At 44.8% G+C, this 24,698-nt stretch overlaps 1 protein-coding gene across 3 annotated transcripts in view; it reads left to right on the forward strand.

The window, feature by feature from the left end:
- Positions 1–3,852: 3,852 nt before the first annotated feature.
- Positions 3,853–24,698, forward strand: part of NAPRT (nicotinate phosphoribosyltransferase) — a 189,740-nt gene continuing 168,894 nt past the window's right edge. For all 3 annotated transcript variants that reach the window (XM_069220891.1, XM_069220889.1, XM_069220890.1), the window contains exon 1: positions 3,853–4,102. In XM_069220891.1, the coding sequence (XP_069076992.1) occupies positions 3,889–4,102 (214 nt within the window). In that variant the 5' untranslated portion in view covers positions 3,853–3,888. The remainder of the gene's footprint in view (positions 4,103–24,698) is intronic.

A 24,698-nucleotide genomic window follows, 5' to 3' on the forward strand; every position in this document is an offset into this window, starting at 1 on the left:
GATGTCATCAGGATTGTCAGATTGAGACAAATCATCCATATCCTCATCATCGGTGTCCAAAACTTTTTAAACAATAATCTTTTTGGGCGCATCAATATGTTTTGATTTAAATTTGCGTTTTAACTGAGAAGAAGAAAACTTCTTTGTAATGTTCCCCTCCTTCACAGGAGGCCTGGGAGGAATCAAGTCCTCAGTCTGTTGTGAGGCAACCTCACTGTCCAATTGAGCGCCTTTAGCAGATTTGACCAAAGCCTGCTTACGTTTTCTGCCTTCCCCCGCAGAATGGGCCAGAGAATTGGACACCATGGACTTTACTGTGTTTTCAATGTTTTTAGACATTTTCTCCATGGATGCCTGTAAGGCATGTTTCACTGAGGATTGGATGAATATATTTAAATCCTGTTTGAAAACTTCCTCATCCTCGTTGATATCCGGCATGACTGGTGAATTATCAGAATCCATTGAAAAAATAAGCAACTATTAAAGTCAATAAGTGTGTAACAGAAAACTAAAAAACTGCTGAGAAAAAAGGTGTAAACTAGTAAGAAAATCCTGGAGTGGAAAGGGTTAATCAAGAAACACAGTCTCTCTGGGGAAGAAACCCTCCCCGAGGGCGGAGCAGAAACAGGAAGAGGAATTGTAATAAGACGCGCCCTCAACTTTGTGCTCGGACCATAGTGAAAGCTACGCGGTAGACCGAGCAGCTGAGAGGAGCCGGCAATAAGGAATCGTCGCCTGCAGAGAAGAACGGACCTCCCGCGAAGACAGATGCGCTAATAAAGGGCTGCGCGCTGACAGGAAAGAACGTGGAGGGAGACGGATTCAAAACGCGCGGTGGTTACAGGAGGTGAAGCGCACGCGAGGCGACCTGAATGGGAAGGGGGCGTGGGGGGTTTTAAGAAAAACACAGATGTGGCGAAAACAGAACAGTATTAATTCACCACATTAAAACAATAATGGTTAAAAAACACCAAAGCAATGTACGAATAATCATTAACACACTAGAGGAGAGACCATGAAAGAGTACTTACCTTGACTGCGAGCAGCAAGAAAAGAGGGCTGCTTGCAGCCAAGGGTAGACTCTATGGTTTGTGGTGTCCCCTTATTGGTCCTACGTTTGACTCTTTTTAACTCCCATTGGCTAGCCTGTTGCTAGTCCTCCTGGGAGCTGCAGTTCTTGACTGCTGCTGTATAAAATAAAATAAGAAAAGAATGCATAATAGAGCCTCCGGTCTTGACATAAAATTGAGAATTGAGCCAATTGAGTCTGAGGTACACAGCACCACCTAATGATTAGTGGGCATATAGAAACACATTTACGCATTTAGCACGCCCGATAATGCATTGCGATGTACATGAGGCAGCATACCAATGCATCCCAGAATTCCTGGTGTGTACAGCATGAAGTGTCTGGAACGCTGTGAGCAGGATGGCTGCCGTAGATACTGTTCCACATCTGCTGTTGACACACATGCACAAAAGAAAAGCCTTGCGGGGAGAAAGAGCCGTTAGATAACAGCAGCTGGTAAGTGCAAGTTTTTAATCTGTTTGCCAGTTAGGAAGACAGTGTTTATAAAATAAGCTCTAATCTTACCTAAACAGTTTATAAAGTTGAAACTTGTCACAAGACTGTGATAAAATGCTGAAATTCATAAGAGATTCTCCTGTTGCATGCATAATAAGTTGAAGAGTTTGGCGGGCAATATTTTAAAAGCAGTTTTCGATGGTCGACAATTTGTGACGGTTCCTATGAGAAGAAAAAGCAACATGCTCAACCAAAATAAATAAAAAATAATAAACCCCAATACAACACCCATGTAGCTCATCAATTTATGGAACTCATCACCACTAAAAGTAGGACCTTTGTCAGTCTTCAGTGTAGCCAGAATGCCACATGGAGTGAAGAGTTCAAAGTGACATTTCTTGTGGCATCACTAGATGCAGTGCAATAACCCTCGCCAACGAACAGAATGAGTTTAAAATGGTACTTTGTCCCGATATCAAGTTGAACAAATTAGAATTCTTACTTTGTTTCCATATCAAAACACTTGTTACCTCTGCCCAAAAGTAATTATTCGCAACTCGTAATTATAGTGCTACAATTAATAGGTCATAATGTGCAGCACTTCCAGCACAGTTAGTCTGCACGTATTTGAAAGTTACTCACTTTACACGCACAGCCAGAATCCAAGATGGCTGCCATGCAAGTTACTTTGTATGACGTCTATAGTCACATACAGTTGGAATGCAGAACACTGTGTGCTCCAATACACACAGCTGCATAGTGGCATAATGGTCTGTAACATCAAAATGTGTTCCACTCACCATGGTAATACGTTTCAGTGTTGATGACGTATACTGTAATGGCCACCAACATCAATCAGACACTGAAATGAGTACTTCCCTCACTAGACATCATACCAGAAAGTTTTCCTTCCTGCTCCAGCCATATTCTTGAATTGTGTTTCACCTAGATAGTCAGTCAACCTACTATACTTATAGATCCATCCAGGGTTCATCTTGTCACCATTATCATGTCAAAGTAGGTAAGCTCTCATGAGTATTCTGAGTAAAACAGAAATGTTTATTCCTCACCCCTGCATACGTCTTGCTCATCTTGCAGCCAGATGCTACTGACTATGATGATACTAGGTCAGCCTTTAGATTCTAAGTCAGCATTGTGACCTCACGAGTGATGTACATAACATTCTTACCTTCAACACTACAGTGGCTATATGGCCCCATTTGTTTAAAATGCATGGCAGGCAGTGCTGTAATCCTGCATCTCCTTACAAATATCTTGTTGTGTACACCATTGCATTAATTTATTGTAGCTGCCTGATAAGTTATTTTTATCTTGCCATCAAACAAGTGGCTGGTCAACATCAACGTACTACACTCCATGTTGAATGAGGAAGCGGTAGGCCCAAATCCAGTCACTTATTTGATGGCAAGATAGAAAGAATGACATATCAGGCAGCTTCCATAATGTAACACGCATATAAACCATGACAGCCACTTGTTCGCTTGTAATTGTAGTTATATAACTCTTACTGCCACTGATGAGGCGTTAAAGCAGTTTGCAGCAAGTAGCACACTACTCAGCAATCCAAGATGAGAGGTCAATAGTTAGTATATTAATTATTGTTTTCCTTTTCTTTGTGCATTAGTTATGTTAGGTTTGTGCTCTTAATTGCTTGTGTGTTTAGTAGAGTTTAGAGTAGGGATAGATTGATGGGAATGGATTTGAAAGGGAGGGATTGAGACAAAAGTTGAAAGGAAGATTTTGTTTTCTTCTTTTGTATAAAAAACTGAAATTAATTTATACATACACATATGTACATGGCAAGGTTGTATTGGCTGGAGAAAACCCCCTAAATATATACCCACATGTGCACAGAAGCAGTAATACATACTTAGTCTAATGTGCACATTTATCGTGGTGCAGTATGCAAATTCTTCGGGACATTTCTCAAAGTTTTAGTACCAGACATAAACTCTTCTTGTCATCTTTTTAGTCCTCGTTAACCTAAGCGCACGGGTCACTCTTGATTTCGTGGGAAAAGAAAACACTGGGAAACCACAACTCCTGGAAATCTTTGCGAAAAAGCCCTGACTCAGACAAGTTGATGCTCCTGGACAAATACACGCCTTTCCAACTGACAGGAGCTCATCTGCATAGAAATACTATCCTAGGTTATTGGGCGTGTTTACGTCCCCTCAGCCGCCACCTTGACGTCAGGCATAAAATTCAAAGCGAACCCTCACTAAAGTCTCGTGAGCGAAAGATCGATTACCTGACCTTAACATGTCCGCCAACGTGGGGGCCACGCCCCTGCGCATGGCGGGATGCGCAGTGGTCGCATCTCCTTCGGGTACAGTGCAAGGATGGCGCTGGGCTGCGGTGACATCTCTCTGGCGCTGCTCACTGACCTTTACCAGTTCACCATGGCTTACGGGTACTGGCGGAGCGGCCGACACCGCGAAATTGCCGAGTTCGAGCTCTTCTTCCGCGACCCACCGTTCGAGGGTGGCTTCAGCCTGTACTGCGGGTTGCAGGAGGTGCTGCTTTATTTGCGGGACTTTCGGCTGAGCGACGAGGGTAAGGGCAGTTTGTATTATCCCTGCGAGGCTGCAGCCGTAGCGGAGACTATGCCCAGAGCTCTCGCGTTTGCAGCCTTCACTTGCGAGTACCTTATCAGGTACAGGATCGTTGCATTCTGGGATTTGTAGTTTTGCTCATTCCATTATTAAGAACGGCCTACACGCTCTAGGATGTGAAGAAAAGCACGCATTAGCAAAGCCAGTAGGGCTGGCTTTATTTTACTGAAGATAATGTTAATTGATGGCTAAGATTGCCTCTGTATTTGTGTGGTATTGTATTGTTGGGTTGGTTAGTAAGTGAATGTTGATGAATAGGTGGGCAAATGTAAGGTATAATGTTTAAAACAGGTGGGCGAATGAGAAATCTAATAGGTATAAGTAGGCAGGGTGTGAAGGTGAGTGGATGGCTTAAGAAAACTGTGTTGTGCTTGGACTTGTTAGGGCTGAATATCTATCTATCTCTGTATCTATCTATCCATCTCCGGGTTATTTCAAAGTTTAGGCGGAGAGCAGCTCCTTTATATGGGGCACCACGCCATACCAGCAACACTCTCAAGCTGTTCACTAGATGAAGGAACCGCTCTCTGTCTAAACTTGGGAACTGCCTAGAGTTCATGCTTCCTTCAGCACTCTAATTCTTTAAGACATGGGTACCCACAAACATTTTCCCAGGGGCAAAACAAGTATGGTGTGTGGTGTGGCCAAGGGTTGCATTGATGCCAGCAGGGAGGGAGTTGGGCTGTGGGGGAGTAAGGTGAGTGAGATGTGAAGTTACAGCCATTTTTATGGTTTCTTTCTATACTGACCTCTAGACGATTCCTTACTCTCTAGAAGAGTCATAGATTTGACAGTACTGTCAATAATGCTGTTTCTGAATCGGTATTCCTCTACCACACCTTGGCATAAACTTTCTCTGCTTGCTATCCTTTGGGAGATTCAGGTGTAAAAAAATAAAGTGACTTGATTTTTGAATTGGAATGAAATGAATCGCAACAATGTGAAACCAGAAAACCTGGGATCAATTCATGCTTACCCACTTGACCAAATTGTGTGATCCTGGGCAATTGCTTTATTTCACTTTGCCTTCTCTTTTTTTTTTTAATCACATATAGGAGCACCTTAAAATACATTATTTCAGGATGTGCGCTCTAAAAAAACTTCTTTCTGAAAGTTAGTGCTCTTAATCCGGGGCTAAATTATGAAGTAAAGCAGTTCCTGGATGATGAGATGGCAGAGCCACATGGATGATCTAAGGAGTCCAGTGAAGACTCATTTTGGAGATAACAGCATAAATCCAATGACACAAAAAAGATGTGTAGGAAGCTGGGTCCCTGCACTAAAAAAAAGCACATTGTGCTAAGAGTCCAGTGGATTCCCAATTGGTTTGCAGAGGCAAACATAGATAGGACTAATGCTCTATTTTGTGGTAGTGTGGGCGAGCAGTTAGGCTTATCAGAGGGTAGTGCTAAACATTTGTTGTACCCACAGAGGTAATAAATGAGACACACACTCAGACTAAATCGGAGACCAATTTAGGAAAATACTTTTGTTTATGTATACTTTTAACCCAAGAACTATGTTGCAAAGTTAGTAAATTTTCAAGCATAAATATATATATATTTTTTTTTTTACTTTTAATTTAAAAAATCGACACAATGCAATTTCAGAGTTCTTCAATGTTAACCTTTGGAGGAAAACATTGTTCAGCAAACACACGATTGACAAAGTCATTGTCAATATAAGTCATATAAGGCCAATCTCAGAGAGTTAAGGTAGGTACTGGGTGCTGATCAGAGCCACTCCAGCAGATCGTTCCGAGCAGCACTGGGGCGGCCAGATGCAGGGGTGCAGCAAGGCATCAGGTGCCCCATGGTTTTAAATGGGAATTGGTCTTTGTTAGACCTGACAGCTTTTTGGTGTCCCCCACTGTCTTTTTGCCTTCTGACCTCCTGTTTTTATGGTAGACTGGACTCTATCTTTGCTGGTTTATTGTCTCTGGGCACTTTAGCACTGCCAATCAGTGCTAAAGTGCAAGTGCTCCATATATAATTTGTACTGTTGATTGGTTTATTCATGATTGGCACATTGGATTTACGGGTAAGTCCCTAGTAAAGTGCACTAGAGGTGCCTAGGGCCTGTAAATCAAACACTACTAGTGGGCCTGCAGCACTGATTGTGCCACCCACGTAAGTAGCCCTGTAAACATGTCTCATACCTCCCACTGCAGTGTCTGTGTGTGCAGTCTTGCACTATCAATTCAACATGGCAAGTGTACCCACTTGCCAGGCCCAAACCTTCCCTTTTACTACATGTAAGGCACCCTTAAGGTAGCCCCTAGGTAGCCCCAAGGGCAGGGTGCAGTGTTTCTTAAAGGTGGGACATGTACTGATGTGATTTACATATTTTAATAATGAAATATTGCCAAATTCGGTTTTCACTGTTGCAAGGCATAGCTCTCTTATAGGTTAACATGGGGGCTGCCTTTAATTATCCTTAAAGTGCAGTTTCCCTTTGAGAGCAGAAAGAAATGTGGAGTTGTGAGTCTCTGAACTCACAATTTAAAAGTACATCTTTTAGTGAAGTTGATTTTTAGATTGTTAGTTTGAAAATGCCACTTTTAGAAAGTGGGCATTTTGTTGCTTAAACCATTCTGTGACTCTGCCTGTTTGTGGATTCTCTGCCTGTGTCAGTTTGACATTTGGACTCTTTGCACCTCTCCTCTAGACTGTGACACAAAAGGAGCGAGGGTGTAGCCTGCATATCCTGATGCTCCACCTGAGCTAGAGTGGAGGGAGGAGTGGTCACTTACACCTGAAAGGACTGTTTCTCCCCCCCCCCCCCCTCCCATATACAGTCTCCAACCCCCCTGGTGTGTGTCTGGGGCCTGGCCTGGGCACAGCAGGATCTTGTCAACAACAGAGACTTTCCTTTGAAGTAGGCCTACTTTAAAGGCAGAAAGGGGTATAAGTAGTGGACCAAACCCCCCAGACTTTTAGAATATTTCTGGATCAAGATGAACCTCTGCCAAGGAGAAGAGCTCATGAGCTGGAGGAGGAGTACTGTCCCTTTGATGTGTGTGCTCTGCTGAGTTGGCCTGCAGTTGCTGCTTCTGCCTTCAAAGATAGCAAAGGGTGAACTTTGCTGTGTATCCTGCTTGAGATAGTTCTCCAAGGGCTTGGAGTAGATTTTGTCTCCTATTGGAAGTCTCAGTGACACCAAAGGCTTCAGTTTTATCTGCCTACAGCACTGGGAAGTGTGTGTTTTTGTGCTGTTCAAGAAGAAAAACCACAGTGACGCTGCCACCAACGCCGCTGACCTGCACCATGACCTGCCGACGCTGCACTGCCCCGCTTCACACCCCAACCCTTGTCTCACAGACGCTGCCATCTGACGCTGCCACCGACGCCGTTGCTTGCACTGTGTCCCGTAGCACAACGTCGACTTGGGCCTACCGATGACAGCGCTTCAGCAATGACGCCGCCGCTGCTGCCTGCACCGTTGCCTGGTGACTTCGCACTGCCCCACTACACATCGCAGCCCTGGTCTCACCGATGACGCTGGACGCTGTCACCGAGCCGCTGCCTGGACTGTGACCTGTGGGCACTGCATGTCACATCGTCCCACTTCGCACTGCAGCCCGACGTCATCCACGCCAGTGCTCCTGACTTCATCAGCCCGGAGTTCGATCCGCAACGCATATGACTTCGACGGCCTGAGGACCCCTGCACCGAAATCCAGAACCAACGCCAGCGACGCCGCTCTCCGGATGTCATTGCGAGGATGATGACGCCCGGCATTTCCAATGTACAGTTTACGTGTCTTCCCGACACCGTAGCTGGCCCGCAGTGCCGCAGCTGGCCCGCACTGTTGGTTTGGTTGATCACAACGCAGTGATATAGCCCCAGGTGGCGCTATTGACTTCAAGGAACTGTATTGTTTGAGTAATTCTTGCAGAATTCACATTTTTATTACTGTATGTTGAATTTTTATCGTATTTGGTCTTGTTTCGTATAGATAAATATTGGCTGTTTGTCTAAAACCTGTGTGGTGTCCTTTTGTAGTGTTTTCACTTGTTACCATGTGTTATGTGCAAATGTTTTACACATTGCTTCTGAGAGAAGCCTGACTACTCGTGCCAAGCTACCAAGGGGGTGAGCAGGGGTTATCTGAGCGGTTATCTCCCTTATCCTGACTAGAGTGAGGGTCCCTACTTAGACAGGGTGCAAACTGACTTCCAACTAGAGACCCCATTTCTAACAGTCCTCATGAAGACAGACTGCAGACTCTGGCTAGGAAGCCAGTCTGGGACAAAAAAATAGGTTGTAGATTTGGGGTGTTCGTGGACGTTGGTGCACCTGTGGTCCTTTTCTCCAGGGCCTGAGTGCGATGAATGCAGAGGTGTCCTTAGGCGTTGGGCTTCTCTGTCTGGGAGCACCTGCGATCAGGGGGTCCTGGATGTGGATACTGCAGAGTCCAGCAGGGATGAAACCAGGTTGGACTCTGCATCAGTGCCTGCAGTGGCAGTCGGTCATGTGCTTGGTGAGGGGGTCCCTTAGGGTGCCACAATTCGTGCTACAGCCATAGGGACACTCCTGAGTACCCCCGGCCCTGGGTACTAGGGGTACCATTAACTAGGTACTTACAGTGGGTCCTAAAGCTTTTGCCAGTTGGGGAGAAACGACTGTGCGGTTTTGGGGGAAAGACATCTGGCAATGGGATAGCAGGAACCAAGTGCACTTTCAGTCGAACTTAAACCAGAAACCAGGCAAAGAGTGTGGGGGAGGGGTGACCATGTCAAAAGAGGCTCTTTCCTACATGATGGGTGCAGGAAAATAAAACACTTTTATGTCTGAGGGGGGCAAGTGATGTGCATTAAACTAATGACATGGTGAAAGGAGATGCAAGCTCCTGCGTACACCTTCTTTCTTTGGTTTTATCAGTCTAACTTCCAATAAAAGAAATCGGTGCAGTGAACTTAAAGTATTGTGGCACAGGTTATCCTGGGGGAAGCGTATTTAAGAAAGGGCACCGGAAGTCTACTCGACTTTTGAAATATCTGTAAAGTCGGCAAACATTTTAGGCAGTTTTTCCACCCTTCATAAGTAAATTCTTCACAAAATTGTTTGACTAAAGCAGTGCTTTGTGGGTGTTGTGCACTGTGACACTCTCTAGAAGGCTACTGCTTGATAATACCAGCAGCAGGCCTTGGCCTTTCAGCGGACGGGGTATACACATTTTCTTAAAGTAGTCAAGTTTAGGGTCATCCGCAGTTATTTTCCTTGATCGCCCTGTCTGAGGCCCAGACGCACGTGTAAGCAGTCAGCGGCAAAGCCAGAATGTTCCCCCAAAATGGTAGGAGGGGAGGAGGCTGGGTCTAGTGCACACACAAACTATTGTGCGCTCTGGCAGAAACGTAACTCGAAATTCTCGCAGCAAAGAGCCACGATGTAACACGGTATTTTATGATTGCTGTTGGGGATTGTAGGATGGAAGCATCACGTTTGGGCGCGGATGCAGTTCTCTTTAATAGAGAGGGGGCGGGGCAGGGGACCTGCTCGAGGACCAGTCTTAACGTGAAGAACGCGCGCTTTTTCTGCAATAAGGAAACACTACGGAGCTAGTTACTACTGCCTGTTGAATGCGTTCACTGTTCTCGGGTATCGCCACTACAAGGGGTGGGACGTTTATTGCTCCTGGTATTCACCACCTGCGTCAAAGATCACGACCTTTGTTATATTTTGGCAGGTCAAACCTGTTTAACAATGTGAAATGGCTCTGTATTTACTGGGAGCAGTGCTTTAAATGGAAATATAAAACTGCATGTACATGTTTACTCCTGAGAGGGGCCGGTACTCTCCCATTCAATGTATTGCAGCAATTCTGAGAAGTGCGCGTACTCTTCCTTTCAAATGAAATAGATGCAGGTACTCCGTACCGAAGAGTACTGTCCACTTAACGCACTGAGGAGGAGGAGGTGTAGATTTTGATGCCGTAAGAGTAAACTCGAAACATTATTCCCCCAAAAGTCACAGTATAATATCACATCCGATACATTCCAAATACCTTGGTGTCCAGTTGTAACAGATGTGATACTTAACATGCTACTACTCGAGGTCGGGCCTTGTGACTCGTCTTTGCCTCTCCTCTGTGCCTATTCTCAGAACTTCTGCATCTTTCGCGTTATTATGCAGCCATTATGGAATGTGTGCTCTTTTCTCGCCTTCTAAAGCAGCTTTCCCCTATAGACACTCCTGTTTGTCCCCTGGCAGGTCACTCACGTTGACTTGCCTGGGAGGCAGTGTTGTTGTTGTTGATGAGGTTGTCAGCTGGCTGATAATGAAGATTACCAGGCATTATCCCTGTGTCCGTATCCTAGTCATTACCGTTGAGGAACACGAGGGCTGTGCTGGCTGATAATAAATGCCATAAAAAGTGTTACCACTAAACGCAGAACAACCTTTTTAATAGTGTGAAAAAGCAGGAACCAAGAAAAGGTAACAAACTTTAGTCCGTTTCCAGACATGAGAGACTTCAGAACATTTTGTCCAAAATTATCATCAACTAAACCCAAACTCTGAATTCTGTGATGATTCAGAAACGTGCGAGGAGCAGCCCAGGTGCCGGCTGTGCAAATCTCTGTTAAAGATAGACCGTTCAGTACAGCCTGGCAAGCAGCAGCAGGTCTTTCTGTGATCTTACCTGGCAAGCAGGAGCAATTGTGTCCTGATCCATCTACTCTGATTCTGAGAGCTGCTACCCTGACTAGAACTCTCAAATGTAACAAACAAATGGTCTGACTTTCTACAATAACTCGTAGGTTCTAAGTCTAACATTGTAGCTCTTCAGACTTCTAAAACATTTAACAATGCCTGATCCTTGGAGGAAGGATTGGATAAACAAGCATTAGTAAAAGTAATAGGCCTCGCCAACGCTAAAGATATTAGTTATGTCATTGTTTTGTTTAGTCATGCTGTACGGTAAAGAACTGCTGTGCACCATAGTGCTTTTTATCTTTATTTTCAGCCATGCTGCACAGCAGACACTCAGCTGCACAACATGGTTAAAACACATTGACTCATCCAATAGCTCTTGCATAAGCAAGAGCTATTGGCTTTGCCAATGCTTGTTAAGAACGGTCTTGAGCATTCTGATTCCTCGCATATTTAATACCAGCTCACTGAGCAACTCTGTGTCCTGATGCCCTGCCTACGTTGTAGGAAGCTGACTCTGTATATACTACACCAAAGTAATGTATAGTGTGCACAGAGTCCAGTGAATTCCCAGAGGCTTTACAGAGGCTAAAGTAGATAATACTAGTGCTCTCTTCTGTGGTAGTGTGGTTGAGCAGTGAGGCTTATCAGAGGGTAGTGCTAAGCATTTTTTGTACACACATTTTCAAGAACTGAGGCACACAGTCAGTGACTAACTCCAGGCCAATGTTTTATGTATCAAAAATATACTTTGTTACTTTATGTCTAGAACTAAAAGAATCTTTGTTGCAGTTAAGTACAGTTTCAAGTATCAAAAGCACCTTGTTTAGAATTCACAGGTAAAACAGTTTACAGGTAAGTAATACTTTTCACTTTCAAAAGTGGACAAGGTGCAATTTCTCATAGAAAGCAATGCTTCTATTGGAGGAAAAATAACAACACAATTTGAGGGTAAGTACTCCACTTACAATCCCAGTCTTTGTGGGTTAGGGTGTCCACAGGGCAAAGTTTAGGAAGACACCAAGGGTGCACCACCAGCAACACGGGGCCGGCTGGGTGCAGAGGTCATATTTGGTGTCGGGCACCCACTGGAATCCCATTGAGACAGGGGGCACTTAGAAGAAAACAGCTTGCAGGTAAGTACCCATGACTTCAGGGCACAGACCTGGGGGTATAGATCAGCACCAAACAAACGCCCTCAGCGGCACAGGGGCGGCCAGGTGCAGGGTGCAAACACAGCATCAGGAGGCCAATGCTTTTTAATGAGGGAACCCTGGGGGGTTCACAAAGATGCTGAAGGCGTGGTCCAGGGAGTCGACTGAAGAAAATCAACTGCTGGACAGGTAAGTAGAAAGCCCACTGGATGTTGTTGGACCGTTGGTTGGGTTCCCTAACGCCAGGGGGCTGCAGGTGCAGGGTTACCTTTAGGTATCGGGGAAATCTTTAATGGATTCGGTTGCGGTCAGGGGGTCCTCTGGATTTAGGCTGCAGGCATCGTGTTGATCAGGAGCGGTCAAACCAACTTGGACCGGAGGTTGTAAACACCTAGGCACCTTATCTGGGCTGGTGGGCCACCTGGACACGGGTTGTGGGCAGGACTTGTGGATCCGGGCGGTTCTGGAGTCCTTCTTGGAGGTTTCTTTGTGGACAGGGCCACTGTCCTTGGGAGATCTTGTTCCTTGGGTAGACAGGCCGTCCTCTGGAGGTTTGTAGAGGTTGCTGTTCCTGCAGGTCAAGTCGTCTTGTGGCAGGAGTCCTGACGCTGCAGACAGGCCAAGTAATTTGTCGTCTGTAGTCTTCTCTGCAGGTGCAGCTTTTCAGGTCACCAGAAGTCTGAAGAGCAAGGTTCAGGGGTGCCCCTAAATACTAGAATAAGAGGTGTTACAGGGGTCAGATGGCAGTAGTCAATGGCTACTCTCCCTGAGTTAGGCTACACACTACCTGTGCCCTCTCCCTTTGGGAAGTGGGGCACATCCCTAACCCTATTAACTATTCTCTGTAGGAGGCTGGACTGGCTTGTAGTGAGTACCAAGGGGTACTTACACCTTGCACCAGGCCCAGTTATCCCTTATTAGTGTATAGGGTGTCTAGCAGCTTAGGCTGATAGATAATGGTAGCTTAGCAGAGCAGCTTAGGCTGAACTAGGAGACGTGTGAAGCTACTACAGTACCACTTAGTGTCATATGCACAATATCATAAGAAAACACAATACACAGTTATACTAAAAATAAAGGTACTTTATTTTTATGACAATATGCCAAAGTATCTTAGAGTGTACCCTCAGTGAGAGGATAGGAAATATACACAAGATATATATACACAATAGCAAAAATATGCAGTATAGTCTTAGAAAACAGTGCAAACAATGTATAGTTACAATAGGATGCAATGGGGAAACGTAGGGATAGGGGCAACACAAACCATATACTCCAAAAGTGGAATGCGAACCACGAATGGACCCCAAACCTATGTGACCTTGTAGAGGGTCGCTGGGACTATTAGAAAATAGTGAGAGTTAGAACAATAACCCTCCCCAAGACCCTGAAAAGTGAGTGCAGAGTGCACTAAAGTTCCCCTAAGGACAAAATAGTCGTGTTAGAGGAATAATGCAGGAAAGACACAAACCAGCAATGCAACAACTGTGGATTTCCAATCTAGGGTACCTGTGGAACAAGGGGACCAAGTCCAAAAGTCACAAGCAAGTCGGAGATGGGCAGATGCCCAGGAAATGCCAGCTGCGGGTGCAAAGAAGCTTCGACTGGACAGAAGAAGCTGAGGTTTCTGCAGGAACGAAAAGGGCTAGAGACTTCCCCTTTGGTGGACGGATCCCTCTCGCCGTGGAGAGTCGTGCAGAAGTGTTTTCCCGCCGAAAGAACGCCAACAAGCCTTGCTAGCTGCAAATCATGCGTTTGGCGTTTTTGGACGCTGCTGGGGCCCAGGAGGGACCAGGAGGTCGCAAATTGGACCTGAAGAGAGAGGGGACGTCGAGCAAGACAAAGAGCCCTCACTGAAGCAGGTAGCACCCGGAGAAGTGCCAGAAACAGGCACTACGAGGATGCGTGAAACGGTGCTCGCCGAAGTTGCACAAAGGAGTCCCACGTCGCCGGAGACCAACTTAGAAAGTCGTGCAATGCAGGTTAGAGTGCCGTGGACCCAGGCTTGGCTGTGCACAAAGGATTTCCGCCGGAAGTGCACAGGGGCCGGAGTAGCTGCAAAGTCGCGGTTCCCAGCAATGCAGCCCAGCGAGGTGAGGCAAGGACTTACCTCCACCAAACTTGGGCCGAAGAGTCACTGGACTGTGGGGGTCACTTGGACAGAGTCGCTGGATTCGAGGGACCTCGCTCGTCGTGCTGAGAGGAGACCCAAGGGACCGGTAATGCAGCTTTTTGGTGCCTGCGGTTGCAGGGGGAAGATTCCGTCGACCCACGGGAGATTTCTTCGGAGCTTCTTGTGCAGAGAGGAGGCAGGCTACCCCCACAGCATGCACAAGCAGGAAAACAGTCGAGAAGGCGGCAGGATCAGCGTTACAGAGTTGCAGTAGTCGTCTTTGCTACTATGTTGCAGGTTTGCAGGCTTCCAGCGCGCTCAGCGGTCGTTTCCTTATCAGAAGGTGAAGAGAGAGATGCAGAGGAACTCGGCTGAGCTCATGCATTCGTTATCTGAAGTTTCCCCAGAGACAGAGACCCTAAATAGCCAGAAAAGAGGGTTTGGCTACCTAGGAGAGAGGATAGGCTACTAACCCCTGAAGGAGCCTATCAGCAGGAGTCTCTGACGTCACCTGGTGGCACTGGCCACTCAGAGCAGTCCAGTGTGCCAGCAGCACCTCTGTTTCCAAGATGGCAGAGGTCTGGAGCACACTGGAGGAGCTCTGGACACCTCCCAGGGGAGGTGCAGGTCAGGGGAGTGGTCACTCCCCTTTCCTTTGTCCAGTTTCGCGCCAGAGCAGGGGCTAAGGGGTCCCTGAACCGGTGTAGACTGGCTTATGCAGAATTGGGCACCTCTGTGCCCAACAAAGCATTTCCAGAGGCTGGGGGAGGCTACTCCTCCCCTGCCTTCACACCATTTTCCAAAGGGAGAGGGTGTCACACCCTCTCTCAGAGGAAGTTCTTTGTTCTGCCATCCTGGGCCAGGCCTGGCTGGACCCCAGGAGGGCAGCTGCCTGTCTGAGGGGTTGGCAGCAGCAGCAGCTGCAGTGAAACCTCAGGAAGGGCAGTTTGGCAGTACCAGGGTCTGTGCTACAGACCACTGGGATCATGGGATTGTGCCAACTATGCCAGGATGGCATAGAGGGGGCAATTCCATGATCATAGACATGTTACATGGCCATATTCGGAGTTACCATTGTGAAGCTACATATAGGTAGTGACCTATATGTAGTGCACGCGTGTAATGGTGTCCCCGCACTCACAAAGTTCAGGGAATTGGCTCTGAACAATGTGGGGGCACCTTGGCTAGTGCCAGGGTGCCCTCACACTAAGTAACTTTGCACCCAACCTTTACCAGGTAAAGGTTAGACATATAGGTGACTTATAAGTTACTTAAGTGCAGTGTAAAATGGCTGTGAAATAACGTGGACGTTATTTCACTCAGGCTGCAGTGGCAGGCCTGTGTAAGAATTGTCAGAGCTCCCTATGGGTGGCAAAAGAAATGCTGCAGCCCATAGGGATCTCCTGGAACCCCAATACCCTGGGTACCTTAGTACCATATACTAGGGAATTATAAGGGTGTTCCAGTAAGCCAATGTGAATTGGTAAAATTGGTCACTAGCCTGTTAGTGACAATTTAAAAGTAATGAGAGAGCATAACCACTGAGGTTCTGGTTAGCAGAGCCTCAGTGAGACAGTTAGGCACCACACAGGGAACACATACATGCACACCTATGAGCACTGGGGCCCTGTGTGACAGGGTCCCAGTGACACATACATATAGGCCACAACCTTATGAGCACTGGGGTCCTGACTAGCAGGGTCCCAGTGACACATAACAAACATACTGAAAACATAGTGTTTTTCACTATGAGCACTGGGGCCCAGCCATCAGGATCCCAGTGAGACAGTGAAAACAGTGACAAACATCCTGACATACACTCACAAACAGGCCAAAAGTGGGGGTAACAAGGCTAGAAAGAGGCTACTTTCTCACATTCTCCTCCTAAACAAAATGGAGGATTCTGCAAAGATGGGGTTACCTCAGCCCTGGGCGCCCTAGGGGTGGTCCTAGGTGTGGTGGTCACTCCTCCTTGTGTTAACTCATTTTCCCGCCGGACTTGCCTCCAAAAGTGGGGCTTGGTGTGGGGTGGCGGTCATCTCCACTAGCTGGAGTGCCCTGGGGCAGTGTAACAAGAGGCAGTAGCCTTTGAGGCTGACCACCAAGTGTTGCAGTTCCTGCAGGGGGGAGGTGGGTCAGAAACTTGTCTGTTACTGGCAGTCCGGTTAGCCTTACACTAGAGGCTTGGGTGAAATACAGGGGGCATCTCTAAGATACCCTTTGTGTGCATTTTTCAATAAATACAACACTGGCATCAGTGTGGGTTTATTGTGCTGAGACGTTTGATACCAAACTTCACAGTTCTCAGTGAAGCCACCATGGAGCTGTGGAGTTCATAATGACAAACTTCCAGACCATGTACTCAATATGGCCACACTGCACTTAAAATTTCTAAGAATGGACTTGGACACTGTAAGGGCATATTGCTCATGCAGCTATGCCCACACCCGTGGTATATTGCACCCTGCCTAAGGGCTGTCAAGGCCTGCTAAAGGGGTGACTTACCTATACTACAGGTATGCAGCCATTGTGGGCATGGCACCCAGAGAGAGAGATGCCATGTCAACTTTACCTTTTTCTCTCACCAGCACACACAATCTGCAACATCAGTGTGCATGTGCTTGGTGAGGGGTCCCTTAGGGTAGCATAATACATTGTGCAGCCCTTAGAGACCCTTCCTGGCCACAGGGCCCTTGGTACTTTTTACAAGGGACTTAGCTGTGTTCCAGGGGTATGCCAGTTGTGGAAGCAATGTTACAGTTTAGGGAAAGAACATAGATGCTGTGGCCTGGTTAAACTAATATGTTGGAAGTTGTTTGAAGGGTGATTTAAATGTACCTTGATTCCCTGTAGAATGAGAGTGAGATTGTCTGTAAGAGAAGGCATCTTTTTTGTTTAAATATTCTGTGAAGTCTTTCTTCAAGTTCTGAACCTGAGACTGCGATTGTAAGTTCTGAAGCTTTTCTTAGCAGAATCAGTATGACAAGTGTAAGAAACTGGCTTGTTGGATGACTGGGGTGTGGGCCCTGATCATGCAGCAACCACAGTCCTCGTCAGGGCGAGACACAAGCCAAACCTAAATTAACCTGTACTCAACCCTTTGGTAGACTGGCACAGAGAATCGGGCTTAAATTAGAGGCAATGTGTAAAGTATTTGTGCAATTCTTCAAACAGTAATAAAGTGAAAACACCACATAAAAATGATCCCACACTAGGTTAGGAAAATAGTCATTTTTTAATAAATAAAATGAGGCCAAAACAAGAAAAGTCCAATTAAAAAAAAAAAAAAAAAAACTGGAGATATGCACATTTAAAAGATTTCAGTAAAAAATAGCGCCAGAAGCCCAAAGCGCCAACTGTCAATAGCTGGTCATGCTGGACTGGGACAGTCACAAGTTCAGACTGAACGTGATGGAGCGCTGGCCGGCTACAGCGATCCAGTTAGGCTCGTTGAACAAAGTACCTTAAATCCTGGTTTACTGAGTCTATGTGGAAGAAGCGTCACATAGCTGAAGTGATGCCTTGGTTCCGAGATGCGGCGAGGCTGCGATGGAAGATTCTGCATCACCCTCGATTATCCTGTTGACGAGAGCTTGTGATGTGAGCTCTGGCGTCGAAGATGCGTCACATAGCCGAAGTGATGTATCATTCCGAGATATGCCAAGGCTGCAATGCTAGTTTCTGCAATGTCGACGAGGACCCCATTGACGAGGGCTTGCTAATCAAAGTCCGGCATCGAGGATGCGTTTGCCAATTGAGGCGATGCGTCAGTGCAAAGGAGCCGAAATGTTGCAATGTGGAGTCCCTCACTGAGGCTGCCTGTGCCAAGGATGTGTCACACAGTTGCAATTCTGATGAGGTGTTGGGCTGCGATAGGGGTCTTTGCGACAGGGAAGACCAGCACAGCGATGATGGTGTGTTGCTTCTGCTCAGGGCTATGTCACGCAGCAGAGATGATGTGAGTTCTGCTGGCTCCACAGAGGCTGGCAGAACAACTTAGGCACAGTTCCAAGACTGTGGTGGCGCCACTTGATAGGGTAGACTCCTGGATGGGAGAGTCCAGGTGCTGGGGTAGAGGTTGTTGGAGCCATCGGTCCCTGAGGCTGAAGTCAGAAGGCCAGCCAACTAACCCTTGGAGTCACTCTGGGGTTCTGGGTTCAACAGATGGCAGCAGTCCTTCAGAACAGCAGTACAGCACAGTAGCAGTCCTTCCAGTAGCACAACAGTCCTTCTTCTTGGCAGAGTATCCATAGGTCCAGAAGTGTACTGAAGAGTTGATCCAAAAGTCTAATATTTATACCCAATTCTGCCTTTGAGGTGAGAGAAGCTTCTAGAGGCATACCTTTGAAATGTGCAAGTGCCCTGCCTTTCTTGTCCTTGCTCCTGACTAACTGGGTATACCCCATACATCCCTTTGTGTGGAGGCAGCACACAGCCTATTCAAGTATAAGTGGGGCCATGCTCAGCTCCTGTCTTCCATCCTGCAAGTGATGGCCCATTCAGGCACACCAAAGCAATCTCTTGTGTGTGGCTGTCTAGGCTGAATACACAAAGCCCAACTGTTAACTACACCCAGCCATGTGACCCAGAGACAGTCTGCAGACACCAAATGGCTAAGCCATGAAAAAGCCAACTTTGTAAAAGTGGCATTTTTAAAATTGTAATTTAAAATCAGACTTCACCATAAGTCAGAATTTGTTATTACAATTTCAAAGACACCAAACATGAATGAGTTAACTGTTCCAATTTGGAAGTTGCAACTTATGAAATGTAATATGTTATCCTATGGGAGAGGTAGGCATTGCATTAGTGAAAAGCAAATGTATGAGTTTTTCACATCAAGGACATGTAAAGCTTAAAAGTACATGTCCTACCTTTAAAAAACATTGCACCATGCCCTCTGGGCTGTTCAGGGCCTACCCTGAGGGACATGGATGGATACATACAGACACAAAAAGGTTTATTTTCCCAGGTGGAAATGACAGTTCAAAACTGCACACATAGACTGCAGTGGCATGCCTGAGACATGTTTAAAGTGCCACATAAGTGTTTGGTACAATCAGTGTTGCAGGCCCACTAGTAGCATTTCATTTACAGGCCCCTGGGCACTTCACTAGAGACTTACAAGTAAATTAAATTTGTCAGTTGAATGTAAGCCAGTTCTACCATGCTTTAAGGAGAGAGCACAAGCACGTTAGCGCTGGGAAAGTGCATAGAGTCCTGAAGTCAGCAAAAATGAAGTCAGCAAACAGGAGGGTTGAAGGCAAAAACTTAAGGGGAAAACCGAGCTAAGGATGCCAGGTCTAACACCAAGCTCTAAGAAACATGTTCCTTTTGACTGCAACAGTTGTGCCTTCTGACAACGCAAATTCTACTTGCTTCTTAAGATTCTCCAACAAAGAAGTACACTCATTGCCATCTTCAGTGGATTTAAAGAGTTCTGTAGAACCATCAGATTACAGCTTGTATAGGATCCTTATACAGCAGGTCTGCGAGCCACATTGACTTCTATGTATGCCTTTTTAAAAGCAGAATCAGTTCTTCTGTCCATTGTGTCCTTTAACATATATTCTACTCAGAACTAGACGTTCTGCCAACCGGGGTTATCACTTGTGAATCAGCTGGAACTGATAGAATGTTCAAATCAGTTTCCTCTAATGGATAAAGTTTTGACAAAAAACTGGAGACCACAATCTTGTTTGGATCTTTCCATTTTTGAAGAGCCACATCAAGGAAAAGGAAGACCAGAATCATGAGTTCTCATTAACTACCATAGAATAGACTTTGAAGAAGAATATGAACTTTCTTCAGAAGAAAACCCCATATTAGTGTGAAGTCTTGCAAGATGATTGTTCAAAATCTCCTTATCAATGTATTTGCCTTTATGTTCCACTGGAGGAACAAACTCCTCTTCAGATCAATCCTACAACTCCACTTCATCTCTGTTAATGTCCTTCAACTTCGTGCCACCCAAGGTTCCCCACAGCATCTGTGCCTGACCTTGTCCTCAAAAGTCTTATCATGATGTCCAGGATCTTTTACTGGGAGGAGTGGGAGATCTAGATTGATATTTAGAGCAATTCATATCAGAAACTTCAGCATTCTTAACTTTCCTAACGTGCTTGTCCATAATCATGAAGAAAAATGCAGCTACCTGTCTCAGCTTGCTCTATTAAATAAGCAGAGGAGCTCAGCGAACCAGGAACTAAAACACAACGCATGCATAGAAGAATAGACACATTTATGTAGTGCATGCGTTTATATTTACAGAGATTATGATTCCCTCCCAATGCGTCTGCTAAACACACTGACAAACTAAATGAGTGAAACCTGTTCAAAAGAGTGTAGCCTCAGAATTTGCCACATTCCTCTACAGATGAAAGGGTAAGTGACACGATGCCTCACTTACCGCAAATGATTTGACATAGTGCAGCACTTTTTAAAATAGTATTACATCACTATTTTGTCATTTTTTTACACTTAGTAATCCTGTCTGGGAAGATATTTCACCTCATTAGTACCAGTTTAACAACCAAATACAGAAATAAGCAACTGAAAGATGACTTGTTCACTTTTGCAAAGGGCCTTCCACTGTGCGCAAACCCACATCGACACATTCTTAGTAGCTTTTGATACATTTTAGCTAGAAAAAATTGTTTGTTAAAATCTGCATATTATGCAGCAGATGATGGATTATGTATCCAATACCGCAAATCTATCTAACAAGCTTAGTTCCTGCATTGGGAGCGCAGTGGTGCCCTTTCTTATAGTTTTGCCCCTACTGGTGTGCCTTACGTATAGGGTGGACAGTGTATGGCCAGGGGTTGACTCTGCACCTCCAGGATTCCACACAGTGCTGCAGTCGCCATTTCACCTCTTCAACCTGCTCTGTATCTGACCTGGTGAAAAATGATTCACTGCCCATGACGGCAGAGAGGCTGCCTAGTGCCTCACTAATTTTGTAGGAAAAGAGGTGTGTGCACTGAGAGCAGGATATATCTAATTTATCCTGGTTCAGGTAAAAAATATATTAACGGATAAATTCCCTCCAAATAGGAAACCACCCTCATCAGCCTAAACCTAAACAGTGATAAACGCCTGCAGAACCATAAATTAAAGTGCCATTCAAAGAAAGGAAATTGAGAGAGAATTAGTAATTTAAACTTCTTTCCAAAGAAGCAACACAATGTATACGAGGTAGCAGCAAGAAAGACTGGTCTAAGATTAGTCTGCTTGAGTTTAGTTTATTAGGGATGTCACTAAATATTGTTTCTTATTCCTTTTTGTTTCTTCCAATTTTGTGTGCTTGGCATAAAGGGGGTTTGTATAGGAGCCGGTTTGGGTCTGAACGTAGTATATTACACACTGTAGAGAATCTGGGAATATTAAAATCATATTTGATCTGTAAGCAGTGTTTAATTTTTCACTGATTGGTGAGATGGCAGTCTCATAAGATTCTTGGCCAATATGTACTATCACATTTACCCACTGAATCAGTAAACCCCTTTGGTGCAGCAGCCCCCTTTTCCAAGAAGTCACTATTGATAGCAGGTCACCTTCCTAATACCCAAGTCTTGAAACATTCATTTCCAAGTGTAGTGAGGGTATCTGTGAAGAGGGTACTGCTTTCACCATGCACATGGTATAGTGGTGAAAATGCGACACAAGGCTTTCCAGACAGCAACAAAATGCATAGCTGCACTTGCACCATTGTTATGTGTGGTACCGTCAGCTAATCCCGGTGTTTTACCCAACAGCCCTTTACTGCTGAGGTTTATGAGCCCATAGATGCAATGTTACTCGCACAAATTCAAGTCTTAGTGTGCAATATGTCTGTAAAAAGAGCAGGACTGATTTAACATTTGCCATGGAGACACTCGGCAGCAATGAAAATCCACACAACGGTAGCACTACTTTAATGTAGAATGCAGGAAAGCAGTGGCAAGGATGCTTGAAGCACCAAGGTTCAGTTTCCTTAGAATGCAGGGCTGCAAATTAATCCGGTGTATATCAAATTTTTAATAGTTTCAAACGGTATTATGCTGTTAGCATGGTTGACCCACCCACTACAATGTCATAGTATTCAGTAATGAGTGGGTGAAAGACCCCCCAGTGTGTCCAGGAATTTGCTTATTGAAATATCTAAATATAACACCCTTATTTTTTAAATCCATTTATAGCCCTCTAAAACAGTCAGAGGTCCTGACAGAGTGAGGATGAGAGGGAATGAAAAGTTAGAAACTGTAATGAGATGTGAGTGAGAGTGCAACACACTGACTTTCTGTGCTTAAAACAATCTAAAGTAAGTTATTTGGATACACTGCCAATGGGAAGACCGTACATGCCCTTGCACTATCTTTTCTTTATATTAAATATGTGATTTATAACAATCACTGCAAAAGAACAGTTTTTGTTTTGATTGGGGGTTAGGCAGTTGAAAAAACACTGATTTTAAAAGGTTTGGAAAACACCCTTAAAATCCGCAAAAAATAAATACAGAACAGTCTAGATATACCCAACATCAATACCAATCGATACATAAGGTGGTAGCTTATTAGGTTAAAACTCTGCCTGTGGGACCGCCTCTGGATCTATCCTCAGGCTTTCATCTTTCGAAGACAAATAAAAGTAATGTCATTCTGTTGGATAATTAAAACCTATTATTCAAGTGCCCAAAGGCAAATAATAAGCTGGTGTGCATTGTGTAAGCAGGCGTCAGCTCATTCAGTCTTATTTGTTCATGTTTTCTTGCAGTTAGTCTTATGTGAATGACTGGTACCAGAAAGTACGCATTGTGAAATTTGCATTTTTTTTTTTTTTTTTTTTTTTAACTACTTGAAATATTCACTCAATTTCAATAATAACTTTATTTCGGCTATACGCCATAAAAGTATGCGATAGAACACTATATCATAATTATACAGTGGATCAATTGTAAAATAAGATAAACGAGAGGCACTACATTATGCATTAAGAAAACCCTGAATAAATTATAAAATCACATACTTATTAAAACAGCTCGGGCAAAACATTGATCTTAAAATTACAGAATATTAAATATTGAGATATAAAATATAATGGGCGGTTAATCCTAACTCCAATCGATTATCAACTACTACATTAAATAGTTCAAGCCTAAAATCTAATTGTTAAAATTATAGAGTTATAACAATTCTCTAGTTCTTATAGCCCATGCACTTTGCAGGTAATATTCACTCAATTATGCTTTCTAATATTATTTTCTTGTATCTCTATTACCTAAATTCCCTTTATTGGCTTGACAAAAGCCACACAATGATAAATCATTAAAGTCAACAGCAGTATTAAAACATGCATACTATATGATGACAGACCATACCATGACAGGTCACACCATACTATACAATGACTGGCCTTGCCAGACCATACCATATCATACTATATAGTGGGAGTCTACACCATCATATTATACAATGAAAGGTCATAGCATACTATACTATACCATACTATACTATGCCTTACTATACTATGCCTTACTATAAGAGACCATAGCATACATATTATACAACATACTATACCATACAATGATTGGCTATACAATAGTATACTAATACTATGACTAGCAGTACCTTAACATACATGGCTAAAAACACTAACAAAACCATTCAATGATGCGTAAATGGGACCTGTTGGTTTTGACAATGCTTGTTTGTAACCTGAAACGCTGCTTTGTGTTTTCTCTCCAGCTATGATGGTAGACTCAGCACTGGCCTTCATTTTGAAAGCCGGGTGTCTTGTCTTGTAGCCCCAGCGCACAATCTGGTACTCAGAGGCCCAGTACACTGGGTCTGAGCTGAGGAAATACTTCTGCTAACGGTAACAAGTATTGGCTAAGCCAGCAGGTCTCTCCTATGAGAGCTTTTGGCTTTGTCAATGTATTTTAGCCATGTTGTGCAGCAGCACAGCTGATCTGTAGCATGGCTAAAAGTTTTTTTTTTTTTTTTTTTTTTTTAAATATGGTGGGAGGGGGTAGATTGGTAAGGGTCACACATCCTAGGGAGGGTTTGGGGTTGGGGCAAGCAACAATTGCTGGAAAGGGAGGAGGCAAATTAATGAAATGTGGGAGGGGTGGGAAGGACATGAGCAAGCATCACTAAGGCATGTGGGAGGGATGGAGTAAGCAACAATAGAATGCGGGAGGGGTGGGAGGCATGGGGCAGGTGCAAGCAACAACACTGGATGGAGGAGAGACAGCGTGCAAACACATGCACTCTTATGGAGTGCTGTAAATAAAAAATAAAAGTATCTCCAAAAGCGCATGAGCAACGGAAGGACGCTGAAAGGGAGCAGTGCTTGGTTCATGGGCAAGGGAAGTGACAAACAAAAAGGAAGTAAATCTGGATGATAATGAAGTCAACCAGTGGTAAGTAGTGGGTGGGCTTTAAGCCCCCTTTAAGTTAACATAATGTCTTGCAAGCCACAGAGCATGAGCTGTCTCAGGAGAGACCTAAAAAGTAGACCCTGTCCAATTAAAGCTGAGGGGAGTGATAAGGGGCTCGGCTGCTATGTCTTAAGACCTCTCTTTTGATGAGGACACTGTACATGCTAAATAGGACTTGTATCCTGTTCATCAGTCTG

The sequence above is a fragment of the Pleurodeles waltl genome, chromosome 2_2 (genome assembly GCF_031143425.1).
Source record: "Pleurodeles waltl isolate 20211129_DDA chromosome 2_2, aPleWal1.hap1.20221129, whole genome shotgun sequence".
Taxonomy (NCBI): domain Eukaryota; kingdom Metazoa; phylum Chordata; class Amphibia; order Caudata; family Salamandridae; genus Pleurodeles; species Pleurodeles waltl.